We start from the raw sequence: 26,430 nt of genomic DNA, 5'->3' as shown, positions 1-26,430 counted from the left end.
TCTGTGAGATTATATTCTCTCTTCCTTACCATTCTGCCCCAATATTTTATCTCATTTATGTTTTGATGGTCAATGTTGGGGCTTTCTACAAGTATGGCTCTTTTATATGAATTTGGGGCTGAGTATCTTCTATACACTCAGAACCAAGAAGATCACCTTCTAGGGCCACTTAGGTAGACTGCATTCTCCTGCCACTACAACTTCCGTCACCACTACCACCGTCTCCCAATCCACCCCCAACAACAAATGTTGGAGAGGATGTGGAGAAAGGGGAACCCTCTTGCACTGTTGGTGGGAATGTGAACTGGTGCAGCCAACTCTGGAAAACTGTGTGGAGGTTCCTCAAAGAGTTAAAAATAGACCTGCCCTGCGACCCAGCAATTGCACTACTGGGGATTTATCCCAAAGAAACAGATGCAGTGAAATTCCAGGACACCTGCACCCCAATGTTTATAGCAGCAATGTCCACAATAGTCAAACTGTGGACGAAGCCTCGGTGTCCATGAATGGATAAAGAAGATGTGGTCTTCAATGGAATATAACTCAGCCATTAGAAATACCCACCATTTGCTTCAAGGTGAATGACAAATACCCACCATTTGCTTCAAGGTGGATGGAACTAGAGGGTATTATGCTGAGTGAAGTAGGTCAATCAGAGGACAATCATTATATGTTCTCATTCATTTGGGGAATATAAAAAATAGTGAGAGGGATTAAAGGGGAAAGGAGAGAAAATGAGTGGTAAATATCAGAGAACATGAGAGACTCCTAACTCTGGGAAATGAACAAGGGGTAGTAGAAGGGGAGGCAGGCGGGGGGATGGGGGGCCTGGGTGACAGGCACTGAGGGGGCACTTGACAGGATGAGCACTGGGTGTTATACAATACATTGGCAAATCAAACTCAAATTAAAAAATATACAGTAAAAAAAGGAAAACTTATGAAATAAGCCCATTATTTTTATTTTTTTATTCTTTTGCGGGGTATGGAGGGGCAAACAGAGAGAGAGAAAGTCTCCATCAGACTCCCCACTGAGTGAAGAGCTCTGCTCGGACTTGCTCTCATGACCCTGAGATCCTGAGAAGAGCTGATATTAAGAGTCGGACGCTTAACCAACTGCACTGCCCAGGTGCCCCTACAGTAAACCCCAGTACTGCACCCAACTCACTGATGCTTCCATCCTTCACTGATGAGCACCTAGACATTTTCTTGGATGATGTAAATAAAATCACTTCTGCATAACATTCCAAAAAGAAGTTATTCGCTTGACAATAGCTGTATTTCACAAAGGTATGTTTTTAAGAGGAGTTTACGCACAATACATGTGCTTGAACCTTGAACAGTATTAAATATTCAGCAAAATTTGATGAATTCTGTTGGCAATTTTAAAGTATTTTTGGAATTTTAAAAATGCAGAAATGCTGGGGTACCTGGGTGCATCTGACTTCAGCTCAGGTCGTGATCCCAGGGTCCTGTGCTCAGCAGGGAGTCTGCTTCTCCTTCTCCAGCTCCTTCTGCCCTTCCCCCCAATTCATGTTCTTTCTGTGTCTCTCTCAAAACAAACAATTTTTTTTTCTTAAATGTAGAAATACTAATAACTGTAGTGATGTTGTAGACTCTGATACCTCTGTCCCCATACTCTGTAGCCATTGAAAATGATATGTCTTTAAACGTTTTTACCAAAACACATTGAACCAAAATCTACAAGGGTTCTATTAAAGGAAATATCACTGTGGTGGGAGAGAGGCACAAATTACATGAGAGACAGGGAAGCAAACAAAAGAATCCAAAATGTTGGATATTCTATAATACAACTGATCCAATTTCTACAATTCAATGGCAAGTGAAGAAAATGGACTGGTACCTACAACGCTTCAGAGAAAATAATCACATACCATGTGAATCTGGTTTGGAACCCAATTCAAACATAACATCAAAATATTTTTTGAGAAAATTGGGAAATTTGATTATGCACTAGATTTTGTAGATACCAAAAAATTAGTTTAAAAAGTTTTAGGAACAACAATTGCATCATAATGGTTATATGAGAGATAATGCACATATTTTTTAGAGATATATATTGACTTACGGAAGGAATGAAATGACAAGTTTGCTTTCATTCTAAAATACCTCAGACTATAAACCAAAACCCAAAAGGTGGGGCGAGGATGATGAAACAAAAGTAGCAAAGTCTTGACTATCATTTGAGTACTAAGTATACGGAAAATTCTGCTTTGGTCTATATCTGAAAGTCTCCATGATAAAAATAATTTTGGCATTGTAGAAGAATATTTAGTAACTCAAAAGGATTAAATCATACAGTTAAGTGGAAGGGGCAACATGTTCAAAGTGTATATATAACACTCTCCCAGTTTTAGGAAAAAAAGAAAAGTACTGTCAGTTCATAGTGACAGAGCATTTTCCATGTGCCATACATTGTTTTAGGTGCCCTATTTGAATGATCACATTGAATTCTCAGAAACTGCCCATGAGGTAGGTGTTATCATACACATTTTGTGGATTAGGAAACTTAGCCATAGTAAAGGACCTTCCCACATTCACAACAGCACCAGAGTGAGATCTATACCAGGCAGTCTTGTCCAAAGCTCACTCACTGAGCCACTGTTCTGTAATGCTGTACGGCTTGGTCATTCTTGAGAGGCAGGATTATGTGAAATTTTCCCTTCCTTCTCTTAATTTACAGTGTAAGTTTTCCATAATTAATAGAGTTTTTTGTAATTAAAGGAAACCTTACTTGACGTAAAGCTTTGCTAGCCCCAGAAATTTTCATTAGGTAACTATCAGTGTCGTCAAAAGAACCTTCAACTTTGACTTCCAACAAATTTGCATTTCCAACAATGACTTTCAGGAGCGGTATTTCAAGTGTTCGAACACCTATGGACACAAAGCCATAGGTTAAAACTAAATTATTGTGTGCCAATTATAGTAAAAAAAAAATTCAGAAACTAAAAAAGAAAAATTAAAATCATAAAAATTTTATTTCTTTTATTCCTTTTTTTTGTAGATTTTTTTCATTGGAGTTCAGTTTGCCAACACATAACACCCAGTGCCCATCCCATCAAGTGCCCCCCTCAGTTCTCATCACCCGGTCACCTCGTCTACCCACCCGCCTCCCCTTCCACTATCTCTTGTTTATTTCCCAGAGTTAGGAATTTCTCATGTTCTGTATCTCTAATTTTTCCCATTCATTTTCTCTCCTTTCCCCTAGGATCTCTTTCACTATTTTTTTATATTCCCCATATGAGTGACACCATATGATGATTGTCCTTCTCTGATTGACTTATTTCACTCAGCATAATACCCTCCAGTTCCATCCATGTCGAAGCAAATGGTGGGTATTTGTCCTTTCTGATGGCTATTATCCCATTGTATATATAGACCACATCTTCTTTATCCATTCATCTGTCAATGGACACTGAGGCTTCTTCCACAGTTTGGCTATTGTGGACATTGCTACTATAAACATTGGGGTGCAAGTGTCCCGGCATTTTACTGCATCTGTATCTTTGGGATAAATCCCCAGTAGTGCAATTGCTGGGTCATAAGGTAGCTCTATTATTAATTCTCTGAGTTAATAGACCCTCCACACAGTTTTCCAGAGTGGCTGCACCAGTTCACATTCCCACCAAGAGTGTAAGAGGGTTCCCTTTTCTCCGCATCCTCTCCAACATTTGTGGTTTCCTGCCTTGTTAATTTTCCCCATTCTCACTGGTGTGAGGTGGTATCTCATTGTGGTTTTGATTTGTATTTCCCTGATGGCAAGTGATGCAGAGCATTTTCTCATGTGCATGTTGGCCATGTCTATGTCTTCCTCTGTGAGATTTCTCTTCATGTCTTTTGCCCATTTCATGATTGGATTGTTTGTTTCTTTGGTGTTGAGTTTAATAAGTTCTTTATAGATTTTGGAAACTAGCCCTTTATCTGATAGGTCATTTGCAAATATCTTCTCCCATTCTGTAGGTTGTCTTCTAGTTTTGTTGACTGTTTCTTTCGCTGTGCAGAAGCTTTGTATCTTGATGAAGTACCAATAGTTGATTTTTTCTTTTGTTTTCTTTGCCTTCCTAGATGTATCTTGCAAGAAGTTGCTGTGGCCAAGTTCAAAAAGGGTGTTGCCTGTGTTTTCCTCTAGAATTTTGATGGATTCTTGTCTCACATTTAGATCTTTCATCCATTTTGAGTTTATCTTTGTGTATGGTGTAAGAGAATGGTCTAGTCATGAAAATTTCAAACAATTTCATAATGATTCTAGATCATCTGCATGATGTAATATGAAGGCTTCATAATGGCTACAAATATAGTTAGTAATTTATATAGAGTTAACTCTGATGGTTCTTAGAATAAGTTAGCTTCACAAATATTTTCTCACAGAAATCTCACTCCCTCCATTTGGAAAGGTCACTTGGACAGGAATGATCACACTGAGCTGCATGGCTCAGTTTCAGAAGCCATCAGCTCACCGTTGCCAAGACAAAACTAAGCAGGTAACATGACATGTCATCAGGCCAGTTTCTGCCTGCAGGCCACCTGCTTAGAATTGCTCCACACTGAGAAATTTAATAGAAGAAGAGATTTGACAGACCATGTAGTCTATCTGCCATCATTGCTAATCAGTAAATCGGGGCTGAGAAGGAGAAAATAATTTGCCTGAAGTCTCATCTGTAGCAGTTTCCTTTAAACCAAAGTGACCTGGCCAGTGATTCCTAAACTATCACTGGATATTTCTGTTAAAATGCAGATTCTAATTTACCAGGGTCTGCGGAGAGGGCTGAGGTTGCACATCCCCCACCTCAGCTTTACTGAGGTATAACTGACAAAGAATATTGTATGTATTTAAAGCATATAACGTGATGATTTCATATATATATGTATATATACACACACACTGTAAAGTGATCGCCAAAATTAAATGAACACACTCACCACTTCACACTTTGTGTGTGTAGTGAGAACATGTAAGATCTATTCTCTTAGCAATTTCCAAGTATATATACGTATACATATGCATAGTATATCACCATCATCATTGTAATTATAATTTTGAGGGAAAGAGAATGTAGGGAGAGAGAGAGAGAGAAAATTTTAAGCAAGTTCCACACCCAGGACAGATCCCAATGTGGGTCAGTCTCATGACCCTTGATCTCACAACCCTGAGATCATGACCTGAGCCAAAATCATGGGTCGGATGCTTAGGTGATTGAACTACCCAAGTGCCCCCAATACAGTATTATTAACTATAGGCCTCAAACCATATGTTATATCCCCTAGAACTTGTTCATTTTACAAGAAGTTTGTATCCACTGACCAACATGTCCATTTTTTCTACTACCTACCCCTGGCAGCCAGCATTTATTCTATTTATATGAGTTGGACTTTTATTTTTTAAAGATTTTTATTTATTTATTTATTTATTTATTTATTTATTTATTTATTTATTTATTTATTCATGATAGACACACAGAGAGGAGAGAGAGAGATAGAGAGAGAGGCAGAGACACAGGCAGAGGGAGAAGCAGGCTCCATGCAGGGAGCCCAACGCGGGACTCAATCCTGGGACTCCAGAACCACACCCCAGGCCAAAGGCAGGCGCCAAACCACTGAGCCACCCAGGGATCCTGAGTTGGACTTTTAAAACTTAGATTCCACATCTGAATGGGATGATACAGTTTTTGTCTATCTCTATGTGGCTTATTTCACTTAGCAAAATATCCTCCAGTTTCATCTATGTTGCTGTAAATGGCAGAATTTCCTTCTTTTTTATGGCTTAATAATAATCCATCACACACACAAACACACACACACACACACACACCTGTTTTCTTTATCCATCCATCCATCAACTGACACTTATGTTGTTTCTGTATCTTGGCTATTATAACCTGCAATGAACATGGGGTGCAGATAGCTCTTTGAGATACTGATTTTGTCTTCTTCAGATATACACCCACAAGTGGGATTGCTGGATCATATGGTAGTTCTATTTTTAATTTTTTGAGGAACTGCCATATTGTTTTCCATAGCGGCTGCCCCAGTTTGCATTTCCACCAACAGTGTACGAAGGTTCCCTTTTTGTCCACATCCTCACCAACGCTTGTCATGTCTTGTCTTTTTGATACTTGTCATTCTAACAGGTTTGAGGTGATATTTCATTGTGGTTTTGATTTGAGTTTTCCTAATGATTTGTGGTGTTGAACCCCTTTTCCTGTATTTGTTGGCCATATGTCTTCTTTGAAAAATGTCTATTCATTTGCCCATTTTTAAATTGCATTATTTGTGGGGTTTTGTTTTTTGCTATTGAGCAGTATGAGTTCCTTATATAGCTTAGATATTAACCCTTTATCAGACATATGGTTTGCAAACATTTTCTCCCACTCCAAAGGCTGTCTTTTCATTTTGTTGATGGTTTCCTTTGCTGTGCAGAAACTTTTTAGTTTGACATAGTCCCACTTATTTACTTCTGTTTTTGTTGACTTTGATTTTTGTGTCATAACCAGAAATGTCAGTGCCAAGACCAAAGTCAAGGACCTTTTCCCCTATGTTTTCTTCTAGGAGTTTTATGGTTTTAGGTCTTATGTTTAAGCCTTTAATCCATTTCATTAATTTTTGTGAGGGTGTAAAATAGGGGTTCACTTTCATGGTTTTGGATGTGATTATCCAATTTCCCCAACACTGTTTATTGAAAAGACTGTCCTTTTCCCACTGTGTGTTCTTGGCTCCCTTGTCAAGGATTAATTAACCATATATGTGTGGGCTCATTTCTGGGGTCTGTGTTTTGCTCCGTTGGGCTATGTGTGTGGTTTTTATGTCAGGACCGTAAGGTTTTCATTAATATAGTGTTGTAATATAGTTTGAAGTCAGGGAGTGTGATGCCTCCAGTTTTGTTCTTTCTAAAGACTGCTTTAGCTACTCAGGGTCTTTAATGTGATATAGAACATTAGCAGAATGAAGAGCAAAAATCATTGATCATCTCAACAGATACATAAAAAGCATTCAACAACATTCAATGTCCATTCATGATAAAAACCTCTTGACAAATTAGATATAGAAGGAATGTATCTCAATACAATAAATGTCACATATGACAAGACCATAGCTAACACCATATTCATATTCATCATACTTGTCATACTCAAAGCTTAAAACTTTGCCTCTAAGATCAGGAACAAGACAAGGATGCACTTCTCTTGCTATTTCTCTTCAACATGGTACTGGAAGTCCTACCCAGAATGATTAGGCAAGAAAAAGAAATAAAAGGAATCCAAATCAGAAAGGAAGGAGTAAAATTGCCTCTGTTTGTATATGGCAGGATCTTATATATAGAGAAGTAAAGTTGTACAATACAAAGTCAAAATACAAATATCAGTTGTGTTTCTATACACTGACAACTATCCAAAAGAGAAATTAAGAAAATGGTCCCATTATAATAGCATTGAAAAGAATACAATACATAGGAATAAATTTAACAGAGGGTAAAAGACCTGTACATGAGACATCAGTGAAAGAAATTTAAGAAGACACAAATAAATGGAAAGATAACCCTGTGTTCATAAATTGCAAGAATTAGTATTGTTTAAATATTCATACCTAAAGTGACCTACAGACTCAATGTAATATCCATATCAATATTCCAATAGGGTTTTTTAACAGACTTAGAAAATCACCTCTAAAATTTGTGTGGAACTACAAAAGACTCTGCACTTCTAACAAGCAGCCAGTTGCTGCTGATGTGGGTGGTCTAGGTACCCACACTTTGAGTAGTATGCACTGGACTTTTCTTTACAAAGAGGCAATTGAATTGATTTGCTGGTTACTATTTGCTTCCATCAAACTGAATGAGTGGAACTGTACCATCCAACAATGAATTTGGTATAAAAGCTAAAATTCTTATAACACTGTGAAATTTGTGCACAACAGAATATAAAGAAATAAAAAATGAACAGAGATTTAAAAATCCAGAATGGTCAAAATTACAGGTCAATTGTTTACTGTATTCTGAAACCAGTTAAGACAGGACACACTCTTCAAGAAGTGATGTTGGAACAATTAGCTGACCACCTACAATATATCAAAACAAAATCTAGATAAACTAAAGACTTGGATGGAAAGTTAAAACTATAAAATTAAAACTCTAAAATTACTTGAAGGAAATATGGACAATTAGTCACATAACCAATGAGAAAAGATTATAAGAGTTTCAAGAGGAAATGTTTATTTTAACAGTATTTAAGTCTACAATATTGATTGAAACAGAAAGAAATGTCCTCTAATTTTTTTTTATAATTTTCATTTGTATAAGTCATATTTGGTTCTGTTTTTCACAGGAGGCCTTCTTAAAAGTCCTTTCATTATGGTTCATATATCTTCATTTGAGATTTCTACATATGCTTGTTTTATAGTATCTTTCTGATTTTTCCATTATCTCAAGTCCTTGGAAATTAAAGATTGAGTTCATGGCGTACCTGGGTGGCTCAGTCAGTTAAGCAGCTGGCTCTTGATCTCAGGTCTTAATCTCAGAGTCATGAGTTCAAGCCCTGTGTTGGGATCCATGCTGAGTGTGGAGCCTACTTAAAAAATAAATAAATAAAATAAAATAAAAATAAAGATCAAGTTCTTGGAGAGAGAGAGCCTGTGTACTCTTTCTTATGTTAGGTCATTTTCTTACATAGTTTTAAAATGTTTTTCTCAATTCATGTTCAAAGGAGATCAATTTTTCCATGGAAATCTATGTTCCCTGGATTATGGAAGTATTCCTACCAAGGGTTTTATGCTTGCCTAGACTGGGGCCTATGTGCTATAATTATTTCTCAGCTTGGGATTCCAACAACTGGTTTGTGGTCTCTTGGGGTTATAGAGTCTTGGAACTTGGGGGTTTTACCAAAGATCCTTTTTTTTTTTCCACTTTGAGTCTCATGGAGATGATAATCCCCTGATAATCCTCTTTGGGTTGGTGGGTAGAGTTTTCATGATCCCCTTTTTCATGATTTAAACTTCTAGCTTTACTTAATATCTTGGTTCCAGCCTCCTACCACAAAGTCTATTCTGTTAATGCTTGGGCATTAAACTCCATTCTTCTGCCTATATGGCCCATACCTGGGACTCACATCCTCAGGGAGCAACTAAGTAGCTCATTTCTTTGACTTTGAATTCCCCGTTCATTTTTGGTGACAGTATTTTCTTCTCTTTCCCTCCCTTCCCTTCATCTTCCCTTCCTCTCTTTCTAGCTCAGATATTTACTAAAATTTTTGTTTTATTTTATTTTTCCGGTATGCTGTTTCTCCATCATTTTAATAAGTTTCGTATTACTTTTGTAATGAGTAAATGCCATGGAAAAATGAGGAAAATAGAAAATTACTCAAAAGCCATTTTTTTTGGCTTAAAATAAATACCTGAAATAACTGTGACAATACTGAAGTAACTAAATGGTTTTCTTTTCAGAGGACAGCAAAAATCTAAACTAAAATCCTGTGTAACCTTAGGCTGCTAACCTACCCTCATTTTTTTCTCATTTGTAAATGAGGATTAAAATCTCACCTTTAAGAGTTGTTGTAAGTATTAAATAAAAAATACATAAAAATAATTAAGTACCTAGTCTCATATGTAGTAAGTAATCAAGAATTAGAAGCGAATGCTGTTACTAGCAGAATGCCAGCTATTATGTAAGCCAAGGATAATGGAAATATCAAAAAGTATATTTTACATTCAAGAAAAACAACAACATCTCCCTTTGATGTTCCCAATAAAAATAAACTTACCTTTTGTATTAGGTATGACCTTAACTTTTAAAGTATGAGATTTCCCCAGATCAATGTATTTCAGGACATTGAGGGATAGAGAATCATCATGTTGAAACCAATAATTACATGGTTTTGCATATATAGTCCAAATTCGTCCATTCCTGTGCCCCAGGTTATATAAGAACCAGGAGTCTTTTTGGAAAGTAATATTGTTGAGTATTCTTTCAGGCATAGTAGCAATAGCCAAAGCATTCTTAGCATCTAAAATGTTTGTGATCAGGAAGCTGCTGTAACCAGGAATCACCACAGTCTTCTCTATATCCAGATCTTGAAATGAGGAATTAATGCCTGGATCTAAAACAGGAATAATTTATTATAAAATAAAATAGCTAATGTTCTTCAAGCATACTGGTGGACATAATTGATGAAAACATTATTTGAGTTTTCAAACTATGGTCTTAACCAAAAACACATTGGCCAGATTTGAGGTTGGAATTCAAATTATTTTGTAGAAAGAGTATCACAAATATGTCAAGCGCAAATCTATATTTGAATCTTTACTATGAAACTAATTCTATAAAATCCTCAGCAGAAAAAAAAACACCCATGTAGGGCTAAGTAATTATAAGAAAGCTGATTTCTTTACTTAGAACTGCCAAGAGCCTTAATAACTTAGAATATTTATTGTGATTCTATGAGCAAAGGATAACATAGCCAGTGTTTCCCTAGGACCTAGAGGTCTGCCTATCAAATAGACAGTGCTCAACAAATATTTGTTGAGTAGATGAATAATCGTTTAGGAAGAGCACGAGAATTTAAAAGAAACTAGACTTTAGGGCAGGATTATAAGGAGCACCATCATGTAAGAGGATGTAAGGGGAATCACAAGAAGGCTGTTTCAAGGAAGGGGGGTTCGCCATGATCAAATGTCTTTGATAGGTCATGAAACCACCAATGTACTCATTCTGAAAAAAATAAATAGAAGTAGTCAGAAGAGACCCTCATAATTTCCTTTATTGTGTATGCGTGCTCTAATTTCTCCCACTTTATTATTATTTTTATTTATTGGAGAGAGAGGAGGAAGATAAAAGAGGGAAGAGAGAGAATCCCAAGCAAACTCCCTGCTGAATGTGGAGTGGGGCTCAATCCCAGGACCCTGAGTTCAAGACCTGAGCAGAAACCAAGAGTCAGATGACTAACTGATTCATAATCTCTCTCCTCCCCAACTGTCACATAATCTCTCTCCTCCCCTTGTAAGCAAAATTCCCCCAAGAAAGTTGCTTTCATCCAGTATCTTCAATTCCTCCCCTCCCCTTACCGTTTAGAACTTAATCCAATCAGATTTTTGTCTACACTACTCCACCCAACAAAAGCTTTTGTCAGGGTTACCAACCACCTGCCCATATCTGCTGGCTAGTTTTCCTTGCTGATCTCCCCTGACCTACTGGTTCTCTCCTTCCTGAAAGACCTTCTTCACTTGGTTTCTGAGAGATACTTTCTCCTAGTTCTTCTCTGAGCAGACCACCCGCTCTCCTTTCCTGACTCTTTCCCATCTCTCTAATCACTAATTGTTGCAAAACCAGAGATTGCAACTTAGACCTTTTCCTTTCCATATTTATACTCATCTTCCAGGTTATGTCATCTGGTCTCATAGCATCAATTGTCATACAGATACTGACTGCTCACATTTCTATCTCCCGTCCAGATGCCTTGCCTGAACTCCAGGTGTGTCTTCCTAAATATAAAACTCATTTCTCTACTTGGATAAGTAACAAGTATCTTACATTTGATATAATCTCTCTCTTGATTACTGCAATCATGAAACTGATATCTCAGCTTTCCTTCTTGACCTCCTTCCTCCACCTGCCCAGTTCTCTCTCAATGCAGGAGCCAAAGTGATCTTGTTAAAACCTAAGCCCAATCATGTTACTTTCTCCAGTGGCTTCCCATTTACTCACAATAGAAGCCAATCCTTAGAATAAACTGTGCTAGCTTTGGCTTTGTATCATATATAATCCTTTGAATAGAAATATTCTACGTGATTATTTTAGTATGTAGGGCAAAATCTACATGGACTTCCTATTTTCTTATTTCTTCCCTTTTTTTGGACTTCCTATTTTCTTTCACTTCTGAATACTGCTGAAGACAAAATAACATTATAGAAATAAATGACAGGCACTACTATTGATGAAATATCAATGAAATTATTGCTAGGTTGTATTATATTAGAAATAAAAAATTCCTCCTAACCATTTGTAGACTTTAGCAGATTACCAATGGGACTAAATTTTGAAATCTACTGTTCACCTATAAATGTGCATGAACAATATTCCCAAAAGATGATTTTTAATTTTTTTCTAGCCATCAGAGTTGTACTGTATTATTACACTTACTTTGTGGTTGAAGAGTAAGTTTATAGGAGACATTTCCAAGTTCACTAACAGAAAGGGAACTAAACAAGCAAGAGCTTGTATTCGCTTCTTCTATTCCAAAAGGGTCTATCACTTCCGCAATGACAGAAGACAAAAATCCTTCAGGAGTGTTATGTTGTAATACCTTTCTTATGTAAGCTGTTCCGGTTTTCCTAAAAACCAAATCAACAAAAATCAAACCATCTGGATAAAACAGTAGTTTCAATGAGTGAGTTTGTGAACATTGGATTTACAAATGTACCACAAATGGTCAACAAATGAATACTTGGTTAACATTTTTTCGACCTCACTAGCAATCAATGAAACACCAGCTATAGCAACTGAATACAGTTTTTCACCCATTAAATTAGCAAAGATTTTTATTTTTTATTTTTTTTTATTTATCTACGATAGTCACACAGAGAGAGAAAGAGAGACAGAGACACAGGCAGAGGGAGAAGCAGGCTCCATGCACCGGGAGCCCAACGTGGGACTCAATCCTGGGTCTCCAGGATCGTGCCCTGGGCCAAAGGCAGGTGCCAAACCGCTGCGCCACCCAGGGATCCCAGCAAAGATTTTTAAATGACACGGTCCAGGAGCAGCAAGAATTGAGTGGAGATAGACACTCATCCACTACTGATGGACTGCAAGTTGGTGCAAGCTTCCCAGAAAGCAAATTGACACTATGCATTAAGAGCTCTAGCATTATGTTTTTCCCCTCTGATTCCATAAGTCTACTGACAGGGTTCTATCCTAAGACAATAACTTGAAACAAAAAAAAAAAAAGCTTTCCACAGAGATGTTCATCATGGTATGGTGATAAAAATTAGAAGAAACGCCAATGATAGGAAAATTAAGTAAGTGATAATACATTAATACATGACCTACTTAGAACAAATGCAACAATTAAAAGCGTATTTAGAAAGCATTTTTAATTACATAAGGATAGTGGTCATTTATAATGTCTAAATGAAAGAAGGTTAAAAGTGCTAATTAAAAAATTAAAATGCTGTTAACCTAATACTTCTCCCCATAAATATCAGTGAGGGTGACAGAACTTGAGAGTCCTAACTCTGGGAGACGAACAAGGGGTAGTGGAAAGGGAGGTGGGTGGGGAGTTGGGGTAACAGGCAAATCATAGAGACAGAGGGTAGACTTGTGGTTGCCAGGGGGAGGGAGGGAAGAGTCGGAGGAGTCACTGGGTTTCTTTTTGGGGTGATGGGAATGTTCTAGAATTAGTGGTAATGATGGCACAACATTGTGAGTGTACTAAAAATTACTGTATGATATACGTTAAATGGTTAAGATGGTGCACTTTATGTTACATACATTTTATCTTAAGAAGTCTTAAAATTAAAAATCAAAAATTAAAATGCATATTTAAAAGGATTAATAGGTAATTCATCAAAATGAATTCAGTTGTGATTTTAATTTGCTTTTTCATGTTTGACTTTTTTTAGAAAGCTTTATTTCTTTGAGAGAGGGAGAGAGAGAGACAGAATGGAGGAGTAGAGGATGAGGGACAAGCAGACTCTACACTGAGTGCAGAGTCTAGTGCAGAGCTAGATCCCAGGACCCTGAGGTCATGACCTGAGTCAAATCAAGAGTTGGTCACTTAACCCACTGAGTCACCCAGGTGCCACCATGTTTAACTGACTTTTGGGTAATTTGTACAATGAGTAAGTACACGGAAAAAAATCTATCTTTAAAATGTTAACTTAGGATACCCACATGCAAAAATATAATAAATCTAGACACAGACTTTATGCCCTTCACAAAAATTAGCTCAAAGTGGATCACAGACTTAAGTATAAAATGCAAAATCATAAAACCAGTACAAGATTAATGCAGGAGAAAACCTACATGACCCTGGGCATGGGGATGACTTTTTAGATACAATACTGAAGTCACGATCTGTGAAAGAAAAAAATTGATAAGTTGTACTTGATTAAAATTAAAAACTTCTGCTCTGTGAAAAACATTGTTAACAGGATTAGAGGAGAAGCCTCAGACTGGGCAGGACAGGAGGGGGCACCGATATTTGCAAAAGACACATTTGATAAAGGATTATTATCCAAAATAAACTGCAGAGAAGGAAAAAAAGCCTTTTGTTTCCCCTCTACCTCCCCATATTCTGCACCTAAGGCCCTGGAAATTATACTGACAAAAGACAGATTATAAGAGGAAAACAAATAGAATTTATTAATCTGTGTGTCACGTTTACACACCAGAGAAAAGTCAGCGATAAGGGACTCAAAGGGATGGTTAGAACCCACCGTTTTACAAAACATTTTAATAAAAAACAGTAAATTCATAGAGAAATGACAAGACAAAGGAAAAGGGGTTTAGGCTTTCAGGAGCGCCAACTTGCAGAAAAGTTAATACATGAGGGAAACTAATGAAAGATAAGTCGTATTTAGTAAGATTTATTATGCAGATGCCACTCAGGTCTCCAGGCTGATAGAATCTTTGGAGATTACAGATCGTCTTGCCTTTTCTGGTAGGGAAGGGGAAGGCAGAGAGTTTTTCTTTTCATTTTCTTTCTTTTTTTAAAGATTTATTTATTTTAGAGAGAGAGAGAGAGAACACAAGCAGAGAGAAGGGCAGAGAGAGAGAGGGAGAGAACATCCTCAAGTAGACTCCCCTCTGAGTGTGGAACCTGACTTGGGATCTCACAACTCTGAGATCATGACCTGAGCCAAAACCAAGAGTTGGATGCTTTACCGACTGAGCCACACAGGCACCCCCCTTTTTTCTTTTTTTACATTTCTTTTTTGCAAAGATGTTATGTATTTATTTATTTGAGAATTTTTTCTTTTTCTCCATATGTGCTTAATTGCTTTGCTGGACTTTTTTCCTCAGTTTTTTTCTAAAATGAGAATTCAGACAAATGATAAAAGTCTATGTTCTTTGTTAGAACACCAGAGGAGAAGCATCAGCTCTGTCATTTATCAGTTGTGTGATGTCTGGAGAACCCCCATCCCTGTGAGTCCCAGTGTCCTCACATGTATTATTTATTTATTTATTTATTTATTTATTTATTTATTTATTTATTTATTAAATTTTTATTTATTTGTGATAGTCACGCAAAGAGAGAGAGAGAGAGAGAGGCAGAGACACAGGCAGAGGGAGAAGCAGGCTCCATGCACTGGGAGCCCGACATGGGATTCGATCCCGGGACTCCAGGATCGCGCCCTGGGCCAAAGGCAGGCGCCAAACCACTGTGCACCCAGGGATCCCCTCACATGTGTTTTAATGAAGGGGCTACTTGGGTTTCAAGTCAGGGATTTTTTTTTTCTTGGGTCTGCTTCTTCTCAATTGCCTCCACTGAAAATAATCCTTATAGCAAACTGGAATATTTTGGGGTGGTATATTCTGATCCCTTACAGTACAAATCACTCTTACAAACTCAGTAAGAAGACAAACAACCCAATTAAAAAATAGCAAAAGATCTGAACAGATACTTCATTAAAGTAGGTATGCAGGTGGCAGATAGGCACATGAAAAGATGTTCCACATCATAGGTCATCAGAAAATGCAAATTAAAATGACAATGAGATGCCACTACACACCTATCAGAATGGCAAAGATGATTGGGGCACCTGGCTGGCTCAGTCAGTAGAGCATGTGACTCTTCATCTCAGGGTTGTTACTTCCAGCCCCACATTGGGTGTGGAGCCTACTTAATATTTTTAAAAAATGAGTAAAAAATAGAGTGGCAAAAATACAAAATGCGGACATCACCAAATGCCTGCAGGGTCGTGGAGCAACAGGGACTCTCATTCACGGCTGGTGGGAATGCCAAATTGTACAGCCGCTTTGGAAGACAGTTTAGCAGTTTCTTACAAAACTAAAAATATTCTTACCATGGGATCCAGCAATCACATTTTCTGGTATTGATCCAAATGAGTTGAAAACTTAAACTCACACAAAAATCTAAACAAGGATGTTTATAAGGGCTTTTATTCCTAATTGCCAAAAACTTTGAAGCAACCAAGCTGTCCTTCAGTAGGTGAACGGATACATATCTGTGTTGCATCCAGATGGTCGTACGTCAGTGTAGGTTCATAGGTAGTAACAAGCGCTCCACAATAATGGAGGGCATTGGTAGTGTGGAAAGGGGTGTGGGTGTGGGTGTGGGTGTGGAGGGGGGTATATGAGAACTCTGTACATTCTGCTCAGTTAGCTGTGGACCTAAAACTTCTCCAAAAAAAAAAGTGTATTGATGATAAAAAAAAAAAAAAACTTAGCCTTTTGGCATCTGAAGTCAATGACCAATGGGCAGGCAGCCACCTTAACTACCAAAGCTGTCTCCCTCCTTCTCCACTGGTGTGCATTATTCAAGTGTCTAGGATTGCTCTTGGGGGTAATCACACTTTACCATCCCAGGAGAGGTAAAAAAAACCAGGTTTTAAAGGAGTAGGGAAGGAGATTTGGAATAATGGGCCTAAAATTAGAGGAGTCAGGGAGTTCCTGAGGCAGAGGAGTATCTGAGTGGGGAAAATATTACAAAAGGACAGACAAACTACCTACAGTTAAGTCATCAGACTTAACTACCTACATGTGCACAGCTCCCATTCCAAGATTGATGCTGTCCTGCCCCCACCCCCTTCCTACCTTCAATGACGCTGGGTTTTTTAAGATTCATTTATGTATTTGAGAGAGGAAAAAAAAAAGAACAGGGGGAGAGGCAGAGGGGGAGAGAGAGAGAATCTTTAAGCCACCTCCCTGCTGAGTGTGGAGCCCAATGCAGGGCTCAATCTTGAGACCCAGAAATCATGACCTGAGCCAAAGCCAAGTGTCGGACACTCAGCTGACCAAGCCACCCAGGTGTCCCCAAATAAAACTATTTTAATCAAGGTTCCTACAGCCTGGGGTGTTACTACTCCAAGGGTCATGTCTTTGTCCTTAGTTTTCTCAGTCTGGGTCACAACTGTCTGCTCCACACTTTAAAACACACCCACCTCTCTTGGCTTATACAGCCTCATATTTTCTTGGTTTTCCCTTTGTCTCACGCACTGCTCCTTCTAAGCCCTCTTAGCAAGGGCCTCCATCCTTACCTGCTCTTTCTTGCTGGAGTAGCCTAGGTCTTTTCTTCTCTGTACAGATGCATCTAAAGCCAAACAACTGCATTTGGCAGAGCTCCTGTTCTGGCTGTGAGCAACAAAATCATGCATCCATCCAACCACGAAATTCACATGTTTACCTGGTACCTAACAAACAACACAAACCGTATATTTCTAATACGGACCCTGCATAATCCTGCACACTTCATTTCAGGAAACAATGGCATCATCTACCCAGCTGCAACTAGAAACCCTGATCATTCTGGATGGCTCTTCTAGTCATACCTCTGACAGGAAACCTACCATCAAATCCTGTCTTCTCTCAAGTGCACCTGTTTCAGCCACCTTCATCTCTTACCTATGTTACTTCAATAGCTTTCCAAAAGGCCTGGAAACTTCTGGTCTCACCCTGTCCCGTACTTCTCATAGTGGTCAAAGAGATCTTTCAAAAGCATAAATCACTCTTTCCATAAAACTCTCCAGGCTTGGCACCTTATTCTCCAGAATAAAATTTAAATTCCTCATGTGGACTAAGGTACTTATATGATCTGGCACTTGCCTACCTCCTTGATTACCTTCCCACCACACCGTCTCACTATGCACCAACCACATAGGCTTCCTTTCTGCTTATTAAAGACACTGAATTTTTTCTTGTTGCATGCATCTACACTTGCACTTTCTTTTGCCTGGAAAGCTCTTTCCCTAGCTCTTTGCTCTTTGTTCTCAGCTCTTTGATGATCCTTCTCAATCCTTTGGTCACCAAATTTATTTTCTTCTTAGGATATATTAAATCTAAAACTATTTTGTTTAAGGACACATGGGTGGCTCAGTGGTTGAGCATTTGCCTTTGGCTCAGGGCATGAGCCAGGGGTACTGGGATCGAGTCCCATATCAGGCTCCCTCTGGGAAGCCAGCTTCTCCCTCTGCCTGTGTCTCTGTCTCTGTGTCTCTCATGGATAAATAAAATATTTTTTTAAAACCTTATTTTGGTTTTTTTGCTTATCTATTGTCACCTGTCTCTGGTCATTAGAATGTCTTCATTTGGATAAGGACCTTGTCTATTTTCCTTACTACTATCTTCCCAGTCCCCGTATAAGACTCGACACATAATGGACACTCAATAACTATTAACTGAATTAATGAATAGCCTTACTAAAAATATGTAAATGTTTTTTAAATAATAAATTTATTTTTTAATGGTGTTCAATTTGCCTACATACAGAATAACACCCAGTGTTCATCCCGTCAAGTGCCCCCCTCAGTGCCCGTCACACATTCACCCCCACCCCCCGCCCTCCTCCCTTTCCACCACCCCTAGTTCATTTCCCAGAGTTAGGAGTCTTTATGCTCTGTCTCCCTTTCTGATATTTCCTTCCCTTCTATTCCCTTTCACTATTATTTATATTCCCCAAATGAATGAGCCACAGTAATTTCTTGCAAGATACATCCACGAAGGCAAAAGAAACAAAAGCAAAAATGAACTATTGGGACTTCATCAAGATAAGAAGCTTTTGCACAGCAAAGGATACAGTCAACAAAACTCAAAGACAACCTACAGAATGGGAGAAGATATTTGCAAATGACCTATCAGATAAAGGGCTAGTTTCCAAAATCTAGAAAGAACTTATTAAACTCAACACCAAAGAAACAAACAATCCAATCATGAAATGGGCAGAAGACATGAACAGAAATCTCACAGAGGAAGACATAGACATGGCCAACATGCACATGAGAAAATGCTCCGCATCACTTGCCATCAGGGAAATACAAATCAAAACCACAATGAGATACCACCTCACACCAGTGAGAATGAGGAAAATTAACAAGGCAGGAAACCACAAATGTTGGAGAGGATGCGGAGAAAAGGGAACCCTCCTGCACTGTTGGTGGGAATGTGAACTGGTGCAGCCACTCTGGAAAACTGTGTGGAGGTTCCTCAAAGAGTTAAAAATAGACCTGCCCTAGGACCCAGCAATTCCACTGCTGGGGATTTACCCCAAAGATATAGCTACAGTGAAACACCGGTGCACCCCAATGTTTATAGCAGCAATGTCCAGGATAGCCAAACTGTGGAAGGAGCCTCGGTGTCCATCAAAAGATGAATGGATAAAGAAGACATGGTTTATGTATACAATGGAATATTCCTCAGCCATTAGAAATGACAAATACCCACCATTTGCTTCAACGTGGATGGAACTGGAGGGTATTATGCTGAGTGAAATAAGTCAATCAGAGAAGAACAAACATTATATGGTCTCATTCATTTGGGGAATATAAAAATTAGTAAAGGGAAAAAAAGGGAAAGGAGAAAAAATAAGTGAAAATATCAGTGAGGGTGACAAAACTTGAGAGACACCTAACTCTGGGAAACGAACAAGGGGTAGTGGAAAGGGAGGTGGGCGGGGGGTTAGGGTGACTGGGTGACGGGCACTGAGGCGAGCACTTGGCGGGATGAGCACTAGGTGATATGATATTTGTTGGCAAATTGAACTCCAATAAAATTTTTTTAAAGCTAGATTATTTAAGATAAATAAGTTTACAACTTTAAAGAAGGCAGTAGTTAGTAATGGTGTGCTGTGCATTTCACCTCTCATCTCCATGCCACTGAAGATGGAGAAAAAGAAAATGCTTCTGTCATGATAAGCCAAGAGGAACTTCAGGGGAAACACATTGTAACCTGACCTGTCTCCTGAGGTTTGAGGGGCATAGGATCAGAGTTAGACTCATCCTAAGAAAATAGAGTGGAGACAGACAAGACATCTAGGGCTTGGGGTTATATATGCAGGGATGAAAAAATAATAATTTTAGGGACACCACCTGGGTGGCACAGTTGGTTAAGAACCTGAATCTTGGTTTCAACTCAGGTCATGATTTCAGGATCACATGTTCTGTGCTCAGTAGGGAGTCTTGAGATTCTCTTTCTCTCTCCCACTTCCCTTTCCCCTCCTGCATGTGCTGTCTCTCTAAAATAAATAAATAAATCTTTTAAAAGTATATCAATTAATTTTAGACTTTAATTGAACATACATGTAAAAATCTTGCATAACATGAAAAAAATTCTCAAAACAAAAACAAAACAAAAATCCAAACAATATAAAGTCTCAACCCAGTCAAAGAAAAAAAAAGGAATGAGAGAAAAAAGAACCTCAAAATAAGGTAAACATAACTCTTAGTTACAGAGAACAAACCAGTGGTCATCAGAGGGGAGTTGGGTGGGGTGATGGGTGAAAGAGGTGATGGGGATTAGGAAGTGCACTTACTGTGATGAGCAGTGCGTAATGTATGGAATTGAGTCACTATATTATATGCCTAAAATGAATACAATACTGCATACTAACTATACTGGAATTAAAAATAAATAAGCAAGAAGATACAGTAAAAATGAACAAAGAATATGATAAAAATGAATTCAAATATATTAGTAAAGGAGCACCTGGGTGGCTCAGCAGTTAAGCGCCTGCCTTCGGCTCAGAGTGTGTTCCTGGAGTCCTGGGATGGAGTCTCACATCGGGCTCCCTGCATGGAGCCTGCTTCTCCCTCTGTCTGTGTCTCTGTCTCTGTGTGTCTCTCATGAATAAATAAGTAAAATATTTTAAAAAACCAAATATATTAGTAAAAAATTACTAAGTGTAATTGGACTAAACTCTCCATTTAAAAGACAAAAATTGTTAGATTGGCTAAAAAAAAACATAAAATCCATGTAAGTCTTTTATGAGAAATATATAAGCAGGTGAAGTAAAAAATCACATACCAGACAAGTACAGGTTTGTAAGGCGGCTAGTAAGATGATATGAATAACATCATACCCTTGCAAAGCAAACAAACAAACCTAAAACCCATTGTAATTCAACAACAGAAAAACAATCTGATTTAAAAATGGGCAAAGGTGGGGGGTGGCTCAGTCAGTTAAGATCTGCCTTTGGCTCAGGTCATGATCCCAGAGTCCTGGGATCCAATCTCACATCAGGCTCCCTGCTTAATGGGGAGTCTGCTTTTCCTTCTACCCCCCTCTCAAATCAATCATCAATCAATCAATCAAGCTTTTTTAAAAAAAAATGGGCAAAGTTCTTGGATAGATATTTCTCCTGTGAAGATATATAAATGGTTAATAAGCAGATGAAAAATGCCCACCATCACTAGTCATTAGGGAAATGGGAATCAAAACCGTAATGAAATACCACCTTACATCCACTAGGATGGCTATTATCAAAAAAAATTAAACAGAAAGTGGCAAGTATTAGCCAGAATGTGGAGAAACTGGAATCCTTGTTGATGGGAATATAAAACACCGTGTCTGCTGTGGAAAGTGGTCTGGTCTGAAGGTTCCTCAAAATATTAAACACTGAATTACCATATGACCTGGCAATTTCAATTCTGGGTATCCACCTCACAGAATTGGAAGCAAGGTCTCAAGGAAATGTTTGTACACCTATGTTTGTGACAGCATTATTCACAAAAGCCAAAAGATGGAAGCACCCCAAGTGTCCATTGATAGATGAATGCATAAGTAAAATGGGGCACATTTTTCTTTGTGTGTGTGTGTGATTGTATATATGACATAAAATGGAATATGATTCAGCCTTAAAAAGAAAGGAAATCTTACAATATACAACATGAATGAACCTTGAGGATGTTATGCAAAATTAAATAAGCCAGCCACAAAAGAACAGATTTTATGTGAATCTGCTTATATGAGGCCCCTAATCTAGTCAAATTCATAGAAACAGAAAATAGAATGGTGGTTTTCATGCATTGTGAGGTTGGGGATAGGGAGTTACTGTTTAATGGGTACTGAGTTTCAGTCTAGAAGATGAAAGGCTTCTGGAGACAGATGCTCATGATGGTTGCACAATAATCTGAATATGCTTAATGCTAAGGGACTGTACACTTAAAAATGCCTACAGTGGTAAATTTTACATTGTGTATGTTTTTACCACAAAAATACTGAATACAAAGTAAAAGCATTAATTTTTAAAATTTTTATTTTAGAGAGGGAAGGAGACTGTGTGCAGAGGGAGGGGCTGAGGGAGAGAGAGAGAGAGAGAGAGTCTTCAAGCCGACTCCCTGCTGAGCACAGAGCCCAGTGCAGGGCTCGACCTCAACCCTTAGATCATGACCTGAGCTGAAATCAAGAGTTGGATGCTTAACTGACTTAAGGATGCTTAACATCCTTAACTGACTGTGCCACCCAGGACCCCCAAATAAAAGCATTATTAAAAAATAAGTAAGTTTTTATCTGAATCTTACTCTTTAGTGCTACCCATTTAACTCTTCAGTATTTGTGTGTAGTTGCTCTAAAAATACCCCTTCTCCATATATTTATTGTTGATATTCATGTGTGTATATATATATATTTTTTAAAGGATGACACTGGGGACGCCTGGGTGGCTCAGCGGTTGGGCTTCTGCCTTCAGCTCGGGGCATGACCCTGGAGACCCAGGATCGAGTCCCACATCAGGCTCCCTGCATGGAGCCTGTTTCTCCCTCTGCCTGTGTCTCTGCTTCTCTCTCTCTGTGTCTCTCATGAATAAATAAATAAAATTTTTAAAAAATCTTAAAAAAATAAAAGGATGACATTGGAACCTCATTAGAAAAGGCCTCAGCTGCCCACTATCTATGTTCCTTTCAGTAGTTCAGTCCAAATGGGAGTGGGTCCAGATCAAAGTTACAGTCATTGGAGTATACTTGATTGCTTGGTATCTGGTAACTTTCTTGTAAGATAATTTGATACCACTGACATACTATATGAGAATATCTTTCCCAGAGTGCCTCAGATCTTTATTGCTTTAAGAGAATTATGATCATGTTTTCATTACTTTATTATTATAATGGTTTAGTGAAGTGACTGAATCTGGTATAGACTTTTTTGGGTAGTGTGTGAAGTTTTTTATCAAACTGTAATATTTGTGAATGGAATGTCTTGCAATATGAATGTTAATATAATGTGTAAAGGGAGATTAAAGTTTGAATGATTATCCCCCCCCCAAAAAAAAAGGATGACATTGGGAAGACATACCAGTTGCTTTGCATTTATCACCTCTACAGCAGCATGGGTCTTCAAGTCTCTGGGCAAAATCACTGCCCACCTGGCTAATGGCAGACTGAAACCATGAAGATAGGTATAGTCAGTCTATACCATGGGCACTCAAGATAATTTCCAATTGCACTTGCCACTACACATGTCCTAAGTAAAACTAGGAAATGACTGAATTTGCCTCTTCGATAACCTTCCAGCTCCTTTTCCTTCAACTTTCTCCATTAGGACTCACAGCTCAGTAGCCTCCAGACTCAGCACTTCTGTGTCCAAAGTCACCATTCTCACTTTGGAAACACCCTTCAAGAGCCCTATTTTTGTCCAACTAGGAATGCCCCAGTTTCCAGAACAATCTTTCTCTTCAACACTCTGCCAAACCTTGTCAAAATCCGCTTTCCAAAGTGGCTAATGTCAGCATGACCTGAGAAGATTATTGAACGAATGGTTATTCTTTATAGGAATGCCTGGTGGATGGAGAGCCAGAGGATCTGGTTTTAGATTTCCTGTCCAGTTTTTCTTTGATTTTGAAGCATACGGAGAAGTTAGACCAAAAAAAAAAAAAAGCATTATAGGGATAAAAATAGTCACCAAATATCAACAAAATATTCAATTCATTAGGAAGATTTAGAAATTCTAAACTTATGGGGCCCCTAAATGGCTCAGTCAGTTAAGCATCCAAATTGATTTCAGCTCAGGTTGTGATTTCAGGTTGTGAGATCGAGCTTTGGGTAGGGCTCCCCCTGAGTGCAGAGCCTGCTTGAGATTCTCTTTCTTCCTCTCCCTTTGCCCCTCCCCTGCTCCCTTGCTCTCAAAAAAGAAATGAAAAAAATTCTAAACTTACATATACCTAAAAACAGCCTCAAAACCTGTAAGACACTTTTGATAAAACCACAGAAAGAAATTGACAAATCCAATAACACATAAGGAAATTCTAATGCAATTCTCTCAATAATTAATAGATTGAGGAGAAAGAAAATCAGTAAGGGTACAGAAAATTGGAACATTACAATTAATCTGACAAGTATTTGCATTACTCTGAACAACAGATTATAGTCCCTATAAACACATGTGGAATATTCACAAAAATTGAGAATAAATAGCCTACCCCTTCACCATAAAGAAAGTTTCGACCACTTTCAAAGCTCACTTTTGAGAAACAGGAAATTCTGATCTTAAACTGTTCCAGAAAATTAAAAAATTCATTTATGACACTGGTATGATCTTGTTTAAAAAATTATGCGAGGACTATTTGAGAAAGAGAAATCAAAGGCAAATGTCACTCATGAACATAGACACGAAAATCCTTAGTATTAGCAACCTGAATCCAGAAAGTATGATAATAGGTAATACAATCAAGATAGGTTTATTTCAAGACATCGGGTTGGTAAATCCCGGAATTAGATGTGTGAAATACATAATATAACTCACAATATTATATAAAAGGTTAAAGGGGAAAATTCTATGTATGAGGTCAGTAGATGCAGAACTATTTAACACCAAAAATAAGACACCTCTTAAACTGAAAAAAAGAAGATAATTTTCTATAAGCAAAAATAGTTAAAAGAAAAAAGATGAAAAGCATAATACATAATGGTGAAACTCTTAAAATATTCTTTCTTTACTTTTTTAAAGGTTTTTTTAATAAGATTTTATTTACTTATTCATGAGAGACCCACAGAGAAAGGCAGAGACACAGGCAGATGGAGAAGCAGGCTCCCTGCTGGGAGTCCGATCAGGCCCTGAGCTGAAGGCAGACGCTCAACCACTGAGCCACCTAGGCATACCTTAAAATATTCCTTTAAAAGTCAGGAACAAGGAAGTCCACCATTAATAATCTGAATGTTCATGCCTAAGCCCTCTTCATTCATATGTTGAAAACCTCATGCCCAGTGTGAGGGTATTAGAAGTGGGGCCTTTTTGGAGGTGATTTAGGTCATGAGGGTGGAGCCCTCACAAATGGGATTAGTGTCCTTACAAAAGAGGCTCCAGAGAGATCCCCAGCACTCCACCACCTGAGGACGCAGTAAGGAGTCAGCAACCCAGGAGAGGCCCTCACCAGAACCCAACTGTGCTGGCCACTGACTTTGGACTTCCAGTCTCCAGAACCACACGAAATACATTTATTGTTTATAAGCCACTCAGTCTGTGGCATTTTGTCACAGCGGCCCACACAGATCTAAGGTCCCTGCTATCTATATGCCTTGCTACTTAACAAGGTCCTGGACACTGTGATAAAGATACACTATAGAAGAAACAAAACTATTTGCAGGTGATAGGATTATCTGCTTAGACACTCAACTACCAGTGCTCAGAAAATCCAAAATAACACACAGAACAAGTACTGAAATTATTGGGGGAATTTGGCAAATTCGAACAATTGGCGATAGCTAGACAAAAGTCAGTTCTCGGACTTCTGAGGCAGAAAGATCAAGCCAACCAGGAAGCAAGGCCAAGCCAGGCCAAGCCAGGCCAAGCCCATAAAGCACAAAGTCAATACTTTGGCTAAGCCCACCAGAGAACTTAGGTCACCAACGAAGATATACCTGACTTACATGACATCCCGGGCCATGAGCCACGGCAAGGGGCGTCTCCACACAGGAATGGTTTCACCTGCGGAGGCACTGGGGTGGAGAGACACAGCTGTGGCCATAACACGAGCAAGTGAGACTGTTCTCTCGCTGGAAGCTTCCCCCCAAACCCCCTTTCATCCTCCTCCTTCCTATCCCATCACAAGCAGCCCCACCCCTGAGCACCTTTCCAGCATCCTCCAAACAAGGGCTCGGATCCCGGTGGAGTACCTTCGGGGGCCCCCGCTCCCCTGTAGCCAACTGGCCCTCGGTGGCTTGAAGGTCTGGAGCCTCCACCTACAGCAGCGCCACGGGAGCCTTGCGCACAGTACGTCTTAAGCAATGATTTGTGGAAGAGGCGAAGGAAGGTCTCACCCTGTTCTACCCCCTGACTGCCTAGAACCTGCCGTGGCCCCTTGCGGACCTCGGACTTTGGGGTCCCAAATCCTCGACATGCCTGGGTCAAGGGGCACCCCCCTGCGCTCCCCTGCCCTGCCCCAGAGGGGCTCCCTCCCTCGTTTCCACACCAGGAGTGCGGCGTGGAGGCCGATCGTAGAGCGCGCTGCTCTGGGGTTCGCATACAGGGACCCTCGTCTGACCC

At 38.9% G+C, this 26,430-nt stretch overlaps 1 protein-coding gene across 1 annotated transcript in view; it reads right to left on the bottom strand.

Moving 5' to 3' along the window:
• CATSPERB (cation channel sperm associated auxiliary subunit beta) overlaps positions 1 to 26,430 on the bottom strand; it is a 139,062-nt gene that overhangs the window by 26,199 nt on the left and 86,433 nt on the right. The window contains exons 17-19 of the mRNA XM_055333696.1: positions 12,145 to 12,335; positions 9,770 to 10,099; positions 2,755 to 2,894 (exon numbers count right to left, since the gene is read on the bottom strand). Coding sequence (XP_055189671.1) covers positions 2,755 to 2,894; positions 9,770 to 10,099; positions 12,145 to 12,335 — 661 coding nt within the window. The remainder of the gene's footprint in view (positions 1 to 2,754; positions 2,895 to 9,769; positions 10,100 to 12,144; positions 12,336 to 26,430) is intronic.

Source organism: Nyctereutes procyonoides, unplaced genomic scaffold (genome assembly GCF_905146905.1).
Source record: "Nyctereutes procyonoides isolate TBG_1078 unplaced genomic scaffold, NYPRO_anot_genome, whole genome shotgun sequence".
In the NCBI taxonomy this organism is placed as follows: Eukaryota; Metazoa; Chordata; class Mammalia; order Carnivora; family Canidae; genus Nyctereutes; species Nyctereutes procyonoides.
The sequence above is the reverse complement of the archived record's forward strand: the minus strand, read 5'-3'. Positions and strand labels throughout refer to the sequence as shown.